This window comes from Tripterygium wilfordii, chromosome 1, assembly GCF_013401445.1.
Source record: "Tripterygium wilfordii isolate XIE 37 chromosome 1, ASM1340144v1, whole genome shotgun sequence".
NCBI classification, from domain to species: domain Eukaryota; kingdom Viridiplantae; phylum Streptophyta; class Magnoliopsida; order Celastrales; family Celastraceae; genus Tripterygium; species Tripterygium wilfordii.
In genome coordinates, this window is record NC_052232.1 from 619,210 (window position 1) to 633,994 (window position 14,785).

Sequence of the window (14,785 nt, forward strand, 5' to 3'; positions counted from 1 at the left end):
GAATAACCTAGTTAGTACCCACTAGGTTCTTATCTTACATTACTCTGGTTTTTGCAAATAAAATATATATAATAAAAAAAATCAAAGGACTGCACCTCCGATATTTTATTAATAGCCTCGTGGCCCTTGCAGTTACGGTGGAGGAATAGCATGTTACATACGTTAAATTCCTGGCTCCTTACTTGGAGATCATAACATATAATCAAACTAATAATACCACCCCAAATTCAATTTGAATTTAGTATATCCCAACTTGGTCCACATGTAAAGTCCCTCATGCTAAGAAGTCAGGTCCAAGCTTCGCAACAATTGCTGTGACCATGTTTGCTTCTCAGAATAGCTGGAACCGTGTTTGCTTCTCAGAATAGCTGCTATCGTGTTTGTTTTCATCTGACATGGGAAATAGTAGAATGAAAATATTATCCTTTCCTCACTATCATTGCATGAGCTCCTTCCAGCAAAATGTTCTGGTGATTGTAATATCTAAAACTTGTGTCAGTTTAGCAATGCAAAGTGGTTTTTTTTATCTCTTGCTACTTCCTCTGAAATTTCTTATGCATCCCATGATGGTGTTAGCTGTTTTTTCTGCTTCATTCACAATATTACTTGAATAATTGCTTTTCCTTATCTCAGCTGCTTCATAACCCTCTAAACTTTCATACGCATACGCATTTGTTGGTGCAAGTGCTCTCCAAACCAGAGAGAGCTTATATTCAAGAAGACAACGAAAATGAGAGGATGGGCAGTTCAACATCATGAGACTGCTTTACCTATATGTCTGAGGAAGTTTTAAGTAATGAATATGAAAGTTCTGAACACATATTGGTAAAGCAGTTCCATGAGGTTGAACTGCTCATCCTCACATTCTCGTCGTCTTTTTCGACTTCATAAACTTTTTCTCTGGTTTGGTTTTGAGGGCACTTGCATTGACAATTGCTTCTTCGAATTGCAATCCACTGTGCGGTGCACAGATTTTTCTGATGCATAGGCTCAAGTATGTGAACTATTCAATAAACAATGTTTAAGAGGAGCATGATTAATGAATTTGTGTAAACAATATACATACCTTTTTGTTCACATGCTTTTCTGAGTATCCATAGTGCTTCTCAAAGACGTTCCCCAGCTTCTGTAGAGGAGTAAATATTGCACATTCCGGTGGAGCAAATATCAAATTCAACTATGCTTCTTGCAATTCAGGAGGAGGTATCCCTTTTCTGCAGTGATATTAAGTACATCCATTAGTTACAGATCATACGCATATACAACCATTATAATTTTACAGATATATAACATGAATCATGCATGTGAAGTACCAAGATAGCTTGAACAGTAGTATATTATAGGGAATAACAAAACAGTTAAATAATCAGAAACAAAGAACAGCAGGTTTATTATGGTCACTTGGTCAGTAGACCCTAAATAGCTTGAACAGTATGTTACAAGGAAGAACAAATCAATTAAATAATAAGAAACAAACAGCCCTAAATAGCCGAACCAAGGGATTAAGTGTTTTAGTTTGCAAAACTTTTTTTTTTAACAAAGAAAGACTCAAGTTCCAGAAATGCCTTGATCCTGGAACAATCTAAACTCTAAGGCACATACATTGCAAGTAAAATTGATTGAGCAGCACCCAGTTCGAGTATCAATGTATCATAACCCAATAAATATACGTTTCAATTCAAACCTAATGGAGCTACTTTCCAAATATTTTTTTAATGGTCTGTGATGGGAGAACACCATCTACATCTACATCAACCATTTTAATTATAAACCTAAAAATAGTGAATAGTCGTCCTTTATGCACAAGATAAATGCACTTCATGACTCTCTTATTTTAACTGAGAACCACATCATACAAACTTTTTTTTTGAACATCCGATATAAATCTAAACTCACGTCGTCACAGCCACATACAAAAAAATTTCTCACATGACGATAGGGTATGTTAGGTTAAAACCAAACACGTGATTATAAGGATATTGTTCTTATTGAGAATCAAGCTTAAAACCTCTTGAATGCATATAATTAGTCTCAAAGAGATTCACCGACTAGGTGTGGTTCATTACCTTAATACTTGTTTAATAATAATGTGATACAGGCACCGACGCGACGCGACGTCCAAGGCTTGGAATGTTGAAACAAACTCGAGCCCAAGAGAACACGACAAAAACATGATGCATGCAAGTATGCGACCACATAACATAGAGCCTTTTATATTATGCAATATATATATAAAAAGACATAAACAGAAGTCTTATACCAGATTAAGAGAGCTTATTAGGACCATTACTGCTCGGTTACATAATTGGGTTAAAACGGGAAACGAAGTTGATGTTGGTCCGCATCGTCGAGCATCCACAGATCCTCCAACGATTCGCTGTAGCTTTCGCAAGAGCTAGTCTCAAGTGCTGGGGACTCGAGTTGGTCCAGTCCCAGTAGCAAAGATTCAAGGCTAGATATTTTCTCTTCGAGCTGGGTCTCACTGGGAAGGAAATTCTGGAACTCAGAGTCCATAAAAGGCGGTGGTGGAAGTAACTGCTGTGGTTGTGGTGGAAGTGTTTGATAAAATGCTTGACTGGACTCCATGGCAGGTTCGGGGCAGAGCTTTTTAGCGGGTGGAGCGGCAGCATGAGATTGAGGCCGTGGGTGGGAGAAATTGAGCTTGGCTTTTTCTCCCCGGATTTGAATCGCGGCTTCATCGTAGGCTCGGGCAGCTTCTTCTGCTGTGCTGAACGTGCCTAGCCAGACTCGGGCACCTTTTTGCGGGTCCCTAATCTCCGCCGCCCACTTGCCCCACGGCCTTTGCCGAATTCCTCTGTAAACATTTTTGCGAGTTCTCTGCTTCTTGCTCTCCGTAGCCTCCCCTAAGCTTGGCTTCTCCGTTTTCACTGCAAATTCAAAACCATCTAGTGTTCGACGAAATTAACAAAACCCACATACGAATTTAGAAAAATGAAGACCCAGATACAAAAGCTATTACCTTTGTCGGATTTCATCGGTTTTGGGGCAACATGAAAGCTTTTAAACTGGTTTGATTGGTCTTTCCCGACATCAGAATCCAAGCCAAGGAGGTCAGTGTCAAGCTCAGACCAGAGTTCCTTTCCACTCAACTTCCGGAAAGAGGAGGGTGGGACGAAGTCAGAGAGAATTGCACCCCCACACATCTTCGATGAATTCCTTTTTAGAGAGAGAGAAAAACTAGAGAGAGGGGGGGGTTTCTTAAGAGTCAAGACATTTGCCTATACTCATGTAGGTGAAGGGAAAAGTACAGTACAGGTCTTTCTCGTGTGGTGGGAGTTTATATAGAGAGTTACTATTGATCAGTTACAACTAACTCCTTCACAAGCATACAAAGAAGTAGCAGTTACTTTCTCTGTTGTCCGACTTCTTTTGTCTTCTTATGGATTTTGATCGGACGGCGAGGAGGAGATTAAGGAAAAAAGAGACAGTAAACAGAGATAGGGTGACCGTAGGATTGCAGTTAGGGTGTCCATTTGCAGAGCTTGGGGGGGGGGGGGGGGGAATGGTTTGGTGAGTTGCGTTACGTGGTGGTACCTAGTGTGTGTGTCAGTGTAACGCATTGCAATTTGCAATGAGTTGTTCCAAATTGCTGCAAGTCTGTAACCGTTCGAGCTGGCTTTCTTCTTCGTTATAGACTGCCAATTGCTCTACTAAGTGACACTTTTATTTCTTCGAAACTTCTCGTAAACACTTTGAGGTCACATCTCCTGTTAAAATATTAGCAAGATATCCTAATCCTCTATAGAAAAACTTCCAAGAGGTGCGATGCACAAGTATAGAGATTTACTCATCTCAGTATGGGTTCAAAGAATCTTGCCTCGAAGAAGTTCCCTCGATCTAAATGCTCTTACCGTTTCTTTTTTTACTTGGACGGGACAAATGAATTGGGGATGGGCTTCAAATGGATAATATTACATCACATAATAAAAAGGGGACCAAAAATTTTGCAGGCCTTGAGGAAACATGGAAGGAAAGGCCTGTTAACAGGCTAACAGCTAATGAATGGTGGAAACCAGAAGCGGACACTTTTTTCTGTTTCTGCTTCCCATCCTCACATACATGCTATCATGCCTCCTCTTCCCGAGAAACAAACAGATAATACTCAAATCACTCTCTCTTTCTTTGAATATACTTTGGCCCATAACTTAGTTGCAGTTTTGCATGCATCCATGTTGTTTCCTAATTATCCAAATCCCCTTTAATTAGCAAAACCCACCAGCTTTAGAAAGAGTGGCTATGGTGAAAAATAAGACATTATTTCTTTAGCATATAGAAGATTATGAAAGCAAGCATGAATTAACACAGGGTTATAGACAAGCTGGTCTGTATTTTCTGTTGAAAACAAGAAATGAAATCGTTCCCATTCACAATCAACAAAGACAGAAATTTAACATCAGATACAAGAGAGCCCTCCTCAGGCAGAAACTTATCAATGCAAACCAAAAAATCAAGAAAATTGTTACTTTTGACCCCCCACAACATGTTTTGATTAAGGGAGGAGTAAGTTTATCCACGTATTTGAAGAAGCTAATACGAGTACAGAATTGCAATACCTCTCTAGTCTGCCATTTTAGCCAACCGGTGCACGGTGCTTCTTGCTATCCTGTTACTAGGGTCAATCTTCAAAACTGTTCTCAGGTCTTCTGCCCCAAGTTTATACTTTTCCATACTTTCATAAAGGAGAGCACGCTGTACGAGGATGGATACATTGGCATCGTCTTGTTCAAGCACCTGCAGAAAAAAATGCAGACCATGGAGTCTGGTATTAAGCTAAACGGATGCATTGGGGAATCAAAGCTCTCAATTGATGTTAAAAAGACGCCGATACAAGATAACATAAACAAAAAATATTGACGTAATTGGAACATTATGGTACTTGGGGTTGACTGGGCAGACAAAACTAATAGAAAGTCACTCATAAGTCATACAGAGTTTGTAGGGGAAAAAAATGCTTGCCAGTTTGAGTATACTCAAACACGAGTCCTTTTTCTTTAGTTTTGCCAGAAAGCTACTCATAAGTCATACAGAGTTTGTAGGGGAAAAAAAAAGCTTGCCAGTGTGAGTATACTCAAACACTAGTCCTTTTTCTTTAGTTTGGGAGTTTTACCTGCTAAACAAAAGCAGCTAGCAGATTTTCTAATCCATTATTTGCCAATAAGTGTTTCATTCGACTACAGCAAGAGCTATGTTCTATGTTCACGAAACTTGCATAAATTTTCACTTGCCTATATTAAAGGTAAACAACTCCCATGCACAAGACTATCATAGTGGGCAGGGTACATGTAGCATGTGCGCAGATCTAACCCTAACATAATATGTGGAGACTGTTTTTAAGAATTGAACCTATATCATCCTCTAGGTTGCACCTTTGCAACTTAACCACTACGCCACATGTTCGCCTGACCAAAGAGGTACGAACTTTCACTTGCGTATATTAAACAGTTAAATTTTATGGATAGGAGATTATTATACCTTTGAACAGTCAGCCACGGCCTTCTTATACTCTCCAACTTCCTTATAACATGAAGCCCTGAATGATAAAACCTCCATGGCTCCAGCCCCATCACCAGTTTTGTCGCAAAGAATTACAGCCCAAGAGAGCCACTTGATGGCATCAGCATATTGCCCCTGCTTTTGATTATCAATACCTTTGATCTTCGCAGATGAAGCTGTTACCCCAGCAGGAGGAGGAGGAAGCCCTTCAAGCTCTGTAGTGTTACCACCTGCTTCATTACTTCCTGATCCTCCAAACTCTGAATCCAATCCCCACTCATCAACTTCAGAGAACCGCTGTCCTCCCACTCCTTCAGAAGCAGCTGCATCACCTCCAGCAGAAGTTGAGGATGATGAAAAGAACATGTTGAGTGGATCATCACTAGACGATTGCATAGGAGGCTGAAAATGAGTCTGAGATGCAGAATCCTTGTTGGGCATGCCAAAATCACCCTTCGATACAGAACTCGCATTCGATCCCAAGAAATCATGACTAGTTGCAGTAAAACCATTATTTGAAAATGTTGTGGTGCTCATTTTTGAAGCATTCTGAAAATCCCCTAATGAATCACCACCAGCATTCACCTTGCTGGCTTTACTCGTCGAATTAAGACCACCAGCTGCTTGTTTAGATCCAAAATCAACCAAAGAACCAAATGGGTCCTTATTACTGTTCATCCCACCTCCAGATCCACCCATATTGGGCATTGAAGGACCACCAAGATTGGCAGTCTTATTGCTGTTGATATTTACGGTACTACTATTATTGTATCCACCATTATAACCCCCAAAACTGTTATTGGCTCCCAAACTACTACAATCAACAGAATGGCCAGTTTTTGGCAACGATGCGCCCAAATTTCTCATGGAAAATGAACTCTTATTGGAAGATTGCGTGGATGGAGCCAGTGTAGCATTCTTTAATGGAACATTGCTACTGCCCTTACCCTTCCCAATAGAAGAGTTAACTAGATCACCAAACAAGCTCTGGTTCTTCTCTGGAATCCCAATGCCAGAACCCAAGCCCATCGAATTCCAGCTCTTGCCCGTGATATCACCCACCATCGAAGTAGGCCCGTTCAATCCACCTGGTCGAGCAGCCTGACTAGGCGCGGGCTGGTGGGTCCAGGAAGGCTTGTTGGGTTGCCAGGAGGGTTTGGATTGCGCGGTCGCCGTCGCCGTCGCCGTCGCCGCCGTTGATGAATATGAATACGACGAGGTTTGGTTCCTCTGATCGTTAAGGGATTTGGGTCTACCGGACCCAATACTGAGATCGAAATCGAAGGTTGAGGTCGATCCTCTTCGTGAATTCATGCTGGATTTTCCGTTATTTGAATTCACTCTTCGTATTCCGAACGAAAAAAAAAAAGAATCAAAAAAAAAACTGTGGGATCTATCTAACGAGATGCTGTGAAAGAAATCTGATTATGAATAAATCGAGTGGTGCGTACCTTGTCTGGTTATGTAAGATCGTTAATGAGAGAGAGAGATCGGTACAGCAGAGAGTAGTAGATCAAGGAGAAAGAGCCCGGAAGTCAGTCACAGAGAGAGGAAACGGAGAAGGGAATTAAAAACGAACAAGCATCAGGCTTTTCCTCTCTGTTTTCCTCTGTTTTTGTTTTGTCAGAGGGCCTGGGCCTGGGCCTGGGCCTGGGCCTGAAATCTAATTTTAGCAAGGACTACGGCGGGGATATAAATGGAATTCAAGAGACATATAGAGGTTACTTATGTAAAGCAAGCAAGGTTATGCAAAAAATGACAGTAGATTACTAGATTGTGAATTAATCTATATTTAGAACAAAATTGTGGATTTGACATCTTAGGACTCGACACCGTACAAATTTATCCTTTGGACATTATATATGAGCCTAAACTAGGCTCGTCAACTCTACACGCATATAAATTTTCTACCTAACAACATAATAAATTAGGTCAAAGCCCATCATGTAACCACGAGTATTAATTTGCTCCCAATAAAAATCGAATTAAAGACTTCCTCAATCTATACAATTTGACCTCTAAGAGATTCACCAACCATACATGTCCTTGACTATTTCAGAAAAACAGAAAGGGCACAAGCATAATGAATAACTAGCTTTGCATACCAGAGGCTTCAATGGATGTATTACAACATTAGACCAAGTGGCAAATTGAGTTAGTGAACTATTTAGTCAATGATTGAGCTAGAGAATTAGCTGATCTTTTCAAATACTAACAAAATGATCATAATCATAAGATGGTGTGACCACAAATTGCTGCCAGCCAGAACTGTCATTCAATCAGAATAAATTATGGGTCACTAGATTCATAGCTAGGCTGGATACCCAAAAATCCAAGAATTCAGACTAGGAGCACAGAATAGGAACATCAAAGCAAAGCAAAGCAAACCAAATAATATACAATGGAGACTTCATGTTTCCCACCACTACTAGAAGCTGGGAACCAAAATGTTTCTACCAAGTCCAATGTTCACAAGCATAAGTTGACCCAACTAGTTACAATCAGATTTAGTCAAATTTTATTTCCTCTTCACTGGCTCTTGCTCCGGAGAGACAACTCAGTATTGGATCCACCCAATTATCAAGGAAATGAATGCGATTTTCAGAATTCTTAGCTGATCCTAAATGTCATTGAACTCAGCAACTTCACAAACCTCATAAAAAGTAGTAGGAACCAACTTAAATATATGCATAAAGCCCATAGAAACATACATAACTACTGAACATGCTATCAATACTTGGTTAGGGGTATGCTTCAGAGGAAACACGGGGCGGAGGGATTTCTCACTGGGAAATACCATCACTCAGAGCCACATTGTATTTTCAAGCTCTAGCATGCAGACGAACAAGAATGAAAAGGTCAAAGTGGTAGCACTTCGGTTTACAATTGCTGAACTAGAAACACAGGAAATTATGAACCAGATATTGCATTTTTAAATTCGTTAACTTTCAAAAAATAATAAGCAATGATGAAGAATGGGCTACGTTGAAGAGATGATGGAGGGTTGGCAAATTAGGTGTGTGTGGGCATTACAATTTACAACATAACATCTTAGTTGCAACAACCTACACAATACACACAGCATATAAGTTGAAATACACATTAGGTATATATGATAAGCATGACAGAAAAAACCATAGGAACCATTTAATCTAATAAAGGTCTATCAACAAGCTTTTTACTTATTTATCAACAACATTCAAACAGAAGGAACCATCAAAAATAGTTTTCCAAATCTTCATAAATATGATGAGAATTATGCATAGCTTCTAAAAAAACATGCAGCGCAAAAGATCCAGTCAAGGTTAATCAGATTAAAAATTGATTAACAAACCTTCATTCCCATTCTAAGTTCAAACTTATGACAGATATTGGATCTCAGACATTATTCTGATTAAATCCTCCTTGGTTCACGGAGGAATTGCTTGCTCCACCATGAGGAGAATTTTGGCCAGCCATTGACGATGATTGCTGTGGAGGCTGTCTCTGGTCTTGGTTCTGGTCCTGTGTTTGAATTGGCTGTCTCCACTCAACCGGCCTTGTTTCTCGGCGTCTATCATACCGTGGACGAGGCCTATTCCTAGCTGGTTGACTCTGGTTGTACCAATACTGGGGCCTATGGATGACTTTCCCATCAACGAAAAGGTCCCCTAATCAATCAAAGACAAGATAAATGACAAATAATAAATTTAATAACCCACAACGAAATTTAGGAATAGTAATTTTGTCAGTTTTCAAGTTTTAGATTGTTCGCACCTCCATAATCTTTGTTGGGGACATCAAGATATGAATCTGGCAAAACCCAGAGAACACCAGGTAATCCTATTCAAACAGAAAAAAATCAAACATGCCAATCAACATATTATCCTTGCACAAAAATTTGGATTAAATGGGGATTAAAGGTTGCGTCAACTTCAACCATAAACCTCTAATCAGTCGATCAACAATTGTTATGTAATAACCTCCCTCAAAAAATAATTGACATGTACTGAAAAAATAGTGCAGATTAAGCAGAAATTTGTAAAGGCCACAACTTTAAGCCTTGAACCGTAGCCCCTCCAGCACCCAAATCAACAATTTTAGAAGCCAAACGCATAAAAGTCAATCTTTGGAGAGAAGAACAGTAGTACATAGAGAACTCAAAGAAACCCCTCAAAACCCTAAACCCTAGTAAAAAACCTGAACTGAAAAAATATTATGAGTTCATACCTTTCACCTTGTGAGAGAGCTCTTCTGATATCAGAGCACCAAACCCAGTATAAGTAGTCGTACAAACCGAGTAAATTTTCTTCTTCGCCTCTTCCTCACTGAAACCCCCACAGTATCAAAGGAAATCAAAACCCCCCTAAATAAAATGCGAAATACGAAAACAAAATTGAAACCAGCACGTCAGGGGTACCTGCCCAATACTTGTGCTAGGGTCTTGACGTAGGCGTTTATCATCTCTTCTTCATTGGGCTGTGGGTCGTTGAACTCCAGGACGATAAGCCAGTGCTCGTAGTCGCACCCATCAAGAAGGATCGTCTCCTTGGGAGGCCGGTTGCTCCAGTTGGGAGAAGGGTCGTTGAGGGGCGAGTATCCAGACCCGGAAGTCTTGGGTCGGACGGGGATTCTTACCGGGTTTGGGAGGAGGTGGGGCAGTGGGATTTTGTCGAATACAGCAAAAGCGAAGCGAGAAGAAGAGGAAACAGAAGTTGGAGATGAAGACGAGAGGGCTCGCGTAACGAGTGACGCTACGGTGCGCCGGGCCGTGATGTGCGCCATCGCCGAAGTACTGATTTGATGTCCCTTCCGAGTTTCTGCTTGTCTGCGAGAATGCGGTGAGGAGTTTGATTCATATTTCTTTGGTGGATCGCTCGTTAACTGAATATGGGCCTTCTTCTGTCTTAGGCCCAACGCCCTAACAAAGCTTCATATTCAAGCCCACCGGGAGGTCCAGACTCCGGCCCATCACCCAGGTCAAAATTCCCAAATCGCTAGAATCGTGCCCTAAACCTAAATCTTCCGCTTTCCTCTTGTTCTCTCAAGATCAGTCCTTTCTGCAAATTCCAGCTCTCCAGACTACATGTTCTAGGTTTCTTCTTACTACACTGCCTACTATTACTCCCCAACCCTATTACTAGTACTAAATCTTATTAAGGTTAATGCTGGTAACGAAGAATTAATGCAGAACAACTGGTTGTTGGCTTGAGATAGTGACCTTCATCGCGGTAACTCTTAGCACAAAGGAGAGGTCGTGAGTTTAAGTCGCATGGGTGTTTTTATTATCGCAATTTACGAGATGGATCCCTTGTTCAGCCCTTTTGACCGAATGTCACCCTCCATTATCTCCTGCACTCGACCTTGCAACTGGTTCATAGGGCTTGTGGGATCTTCCAACAAGGATTTAATGTCCTGATCATGCTTGGCCTGTGAGAAAAACTACTCAATTTACAAGATAAAGTTATTTTAATTGTTTTTTGTTTTTGATGAAAAATGTTTGTGTATTTAGTTCATATGTGCTCCTTGTAAAATATATAAAAGTTATTGAGTTTATTATATAGCTGAATTGCTTGCTGCTTTTGAGGTACATATGCTTACATTACATGATATTACATATCTTGTACATTCTGGAATTTTCTTTGTGTTTCTTGATCATTTTCAAGCCATTATATATAAAGTTTACAAATTACACTATATAAAAAATTCATGACCTTCTTCTCATTCCACTAGCTTTTGTTACAATGGCATTGTATATTAACTTACTCACAGTCAAAGAATTACAATGTTGCTTTGCTATCATGTGATGATAAAAATGGTGATTATGGGCAAGAAAGAATCTCATCAGAATCTTGATCGATTTTGACAGTCTATCGACAAGGTGGAGGGTTTTGGACACCAGCATAGTTTATTCTTGCATTTTCACATGAGGAAGACAGAGGCAATCCTCTCTGTGGACCTGTGTAGTGCAGATCAATGTTGGCAAGTTGAACATTCTGGCACGGATTTTGGTGACTGCACAGAAGATTGACGCCTATGTTCGAGGATGTGGTTCCTCTGATGTTGATGAAATGGACGTCGCTGATCTTTACAAGCGATGACTGCACAACAAAGAACTCAAAGTTAGGTACATATATAACAGGAGTTTGTCTTAATTTTAAGCAAAAAGAAGAAGAAAGTAACCTTTCCCTTGCTGGATTCATAGTTCTGATTTATGATGATGGGGTTTCTAACATCTTTCATGATGATGTCCTGGAATATGATCCCTGAAGCTTGACCGCCAACCGACCCTGCCTTTGTTTTGATTCTAACTCCATTGTCTGTGTTTATTAATGTGCAGTTCTTCACAATCACTTTAGATGTAAGGTGCTCATCTGGGTACTTGCCTAGACTACCAATACTGTTAAACAAGGCAACAAGCCTAGAGTATTAGTATTATGAAAGATTAATTGATGACTGTTATAATGAAATAGTTAATTACCTGATGCCATGTCCAGGGCCACAGGTCACTTTCTTGACGCTAACATCGGAGCTGTCACGAATGACGGAGAGGCAATCGTCACCTGTAGCAATGACACTTCTGGCAACTTTGATCAATCTGGATTGGCTGATATGGATTCCATCAGTATTAGGGCTATCAGCAGGTGCAATTAGGTGAATGTTGTATGCCCTGACGTTTTCGCTGAGAACGATTGCAAGGTGGAATCCCATGCTATTAACTGAGGTGATTCCTCTTATGATTCCATTTGATATGTGATTGAATTTTATTGACTGCAATCATTGAAACAATTCAAGAAATAAATATGTGTTGTAGATTCAATTATGCCAGCAGAAATTTGTTGCGTTGGGTTCTGAAAGTGAAATGCATTGTGGAAAATGAAGTTTAGGACTTACGACTGGGAGTGGTTGGCAGTCAGGATTTGTTTTACAATCCGCGTATTGCCAACTTTCAGCACCTTGGCCATCCAAAGTGCCCCCACCAGTAAGTACTAAGCCATTAACTCCGTCGAATAGGATCCAAACACCATCAGCATATTCGCTTATATCAGTCACTGCTTTCACAGTTCCTGAGACTTGAACGATGAGAGGAGGTGGACCCTGGCATGGCCCTTGAAGGATGAGGGCTCCCACTAAGAAGACTCCCCCAGGAACAAGTACTCTTGCCTTTCCCTTCCATTGGCATGCAGCACTGAATGCCTTCTGGAATGCCTGCAAAACAATAACAGCTTTTTTTAGTGATCACATAATTGCGAACAATCAGAGGTCACATTTTCAAATCCGGAAACCTTACCATTGTGCTTATTTTTTTCCCATTAGGTGTAGCACCGAAATCTATGACGTTGAAGATTTTTTCATTAGGGTCTCTCTTGGTATTCCTAGCATCGTGGCGAGCAATATCAGCCACTGTACGGGTAGCCTGGCCAACCACTGTACCGGGGGCACCACGAGGCCTGGCCTCACACGTAGCCAGAACTAAGCACAAGAGAAGAAAGGCACTTGTAGGAGCTCTCCATGTAATGGCCATAATTGCTGCCTGCCACCCCTTTTAAAAACCTTAGAGAGCTATGACAATCTTATCCTCTTGTTCCGGCAATGAAACCTTTTATAAAAGCCTCCTCCGGAGGCTTTGATGATGGAATTGGTATGCTGGTGTTCTTTAGATTGTTCCTTTCTTTATACCTCCTTTGTAGCATAACAAACATGGTTATACCACCAATGCAATGTAGGGGAGGTCTAACTCTACGGGAGATTGTTGTTTTTTTTCCTCCTTTTTTTAGTTGTTTTGGTTAGCTTTTGATGATATTTTTAGTCATTCTTTGTATGTTCTTGCCCCCTTAATGTAGGAGTGGTGTTCTGTCCCTGCAAACACGCGCTGATTTTTCTCCATGAACCTCTCCATTTCAGCCACCAAATTCAGTACCAACATTGCTCCTATAAATCAATTCTGTTGCTCACCAAGCTTGCTTACCGGTTATTACAGGAGAATATTTAGGGTTAGCCTAAAAATTAGGAAATGTGAATAGTAAAGCCTTCTTTTTTTAATTTTATTTTGGGTAACCAAGGAACCATCCAACCCAACAATGCCCTTCCGACTACTCAGTGGACGTAGACTTAGGACCACTAGAACAACTCGCACTAAGTCGATGACAAGTAAGATTGGGCCAAAGTCCATGCGGGTTGAAAAATGGACAGTCAGAACAGCCCGCGCCACGTTGACGACAAGTAAAACTGAGTCGAAGCCCATGAAGGTTGAAAAGGGGCCCTTAACCCGAGACCAAGAAAACCCCATAGAAATACTTTCAGTTAGTTCAAACTCCTGACCTTAGGAGCATGCCGAAACAAACATTCGCCATAAGCCTAGAGATATAACCAACTATTCTATTGCTCCGTGGTTTGAATAGTAAAGCTATGAAAGTGTAACATATATCAGATTTCAGTTAGAGAATTTTCTGTCAGTTCCAAATCATATGATTAAATTAGAACCTCTTCTTCACACTTCATTCCTATACCCCACCACTATGAACAAAGAAACAAATTCTGTCTTTCACATCATATCAAAAAATAAGTTCAAAAGAGATTTTTTTTTTCCCTGGTATCTAAGCCTAGTCCTCGACTATATCGAATTAGATTCTCCAAGAAAGGAGCCAGGATGATTAAAAGACTTCGACTTTAACTGATAGAAACAAGAAAAAATCTGTGTTATTGGAAATTCTGTTTGGTGTTTTGATTGAATAATACACACAATATGATGAGTAGTGCAATTTATAGACAGTGATTGTAGTCTCATGTTTCGGATTCTGGACAAATACAACATTCGTGTCCGAGTTGTCTGTTCGCTATGCAAGAAGCTCCCTAAGATCCTCAAGTTGAAAGATGCAGACCTACCCTTCTTGGTCCCATTCAAAGCACATGATTCTTAAAGAAGGTTCATATATGATATATGACAGCACACTCACTTTTAACTTGTTACTATTTCAGTCAAATTTCCATGGAAGATTGAGCTTCTTTTTGAACAAATGAAATCAGATGTTCTGCAACTTGTGATTTCTCGTGGAATCTTAACCAACAGCATGTAGAATATAAAAAGGTTCTATTTTTTTTTTATGGTTTCTGGACTTGCTTTTGTGGAAAGTTCTTGTGATCTTCTGCTCTAAAAAGGGAAAAAAAACATATTTTGGGCTGGCACATTTAGGCCTGTGAATTGTGATGCACCCTGAAACAACCTCTCCATATATTATGAGGGGGTAAGGCTTGCGTCTGTGTCTGTTTCCGACCCCACTCACTGCACGAG

At 40.3% G+C, this 14,785-nt stretch overlaps 4 protein-coding genes across 5 annotated transcripts; all 4 read right to left on the minus strand.

Annotated features, from left to right (window-relative positions):
* Positions 1 to 2,057: 2,057 nt before the first annotated feature.
* Positions 2,058 to 4,150, minus strand: LOC119984516 (ethylene-responsive transcription factor ERF071-like). Of its 2 annotated transcripts, none has more exons than XM_038828541.1 (2): positions 2,981 to 4,150; positions 2,058 to 2,906 (listed from the first exon to the last, which is right to left on the minus strand). In XM_038828541.1, exons 1-2 carry the CDS (start codon positions 3,162 to 3,164, stop codon positions 2,311 to 2,313), a joined length of 780 nt encoding a protein of 259 aa, XP_038684469.1. In that variant the 5' UTR covers positions 3,165 to 4,150; the 3' UTR covers positions 2,058 to 2,310. The 2 variants fall into 2 exon arrangements, with proteins under 2 accessions (XP_038684469.1, XP_038684544.1); XM_038828616.1 differs by having other exon boundaries at positions 2,058 to 2,888; positions 2,981 to 4,147.
* A 178-nt stretch (positions 4,151 to 4,328) lies between these two features.
* Positions 4,329 to 7,125, minus strand: LOC119984363 (uncharacterized transmembrane protein DDB_G0289901-like). Its single transcript, XM_038828308.1, has 3 exons — positions 6,966 to 7,125; positions 5,494 to 6,856; positions 4,329 to 4,752 (listed from the first exon to the last, which is right to left on the minus strand). The coding sequence occupies exons 2-3, from the start codon at positions 6,826 to 6,828 to the stop codon at positions 4,579 to 4,581; spliced, it is 1,509 nt and encodes a 502-aa protein (XP_038684236.1). The 5' UTR covers positions 6,829 to 6,856; positions 6,966 to 7,125; the 3' UTR covers positions 4,329 to 4,578.
* A 1,550-nt stretch (positions 7,126 to 8,675) lies between these two features.
* LOC119984447 (multiple organellar RNA editing factor 3, mitochondrial) lies at positions 8,676 to 10,346 on the minus strand. The gene is made up of 4 exons (XM_038828427.1): positions 9,914 to 10,346; positions 9,724 to 9,821; positions 9,271 to 9,336; positions 8,676 to 9,164 (listed from the first exon to the last, which is right to left on the minus strand). Exons 1-4 carry the CDS (start codon positions 10,276 to 10,278, stop codon positions 8,893 to 8,895), a joined length of 801 nt encoding a protein of 266 aa, XP_038684355.1. The 5' UTR covers positions 10,279 to 10,346; the 3' UTR covers positions 8,676 to 8,892.
* Positions 10,347 to 10,493: 147 nt separating this feature from the next.
* On the minus strand, positions 10,494 to 13,420 carry LOC120002143 (exopolygalacturonase-like). Its single transcript, XM_038850752.1, has 6 exons — positions 13,325 to 13,420; positions 12,785 to 13,027; positions 12,388 to 12,732; positions 11,975 to 12,264; positions 11,677 to 11,893; positions 10,494 to 11,594 (listed from the first exon to the last, which is right to left on the minus strand). Exons 1-6 carry the CDS (start codon positions 13,418 to 13,420, stop codon positions 11,364 to 11,366), a joined length of 1,422 nt encoding a protein of 473 aa, XP_038706680.1. The 3' UTR covers positions 10,494 to 11,363.
* Between the last annotated feature and the right edge of the window lie 1,365 nt (positions 13,421 to 14,785).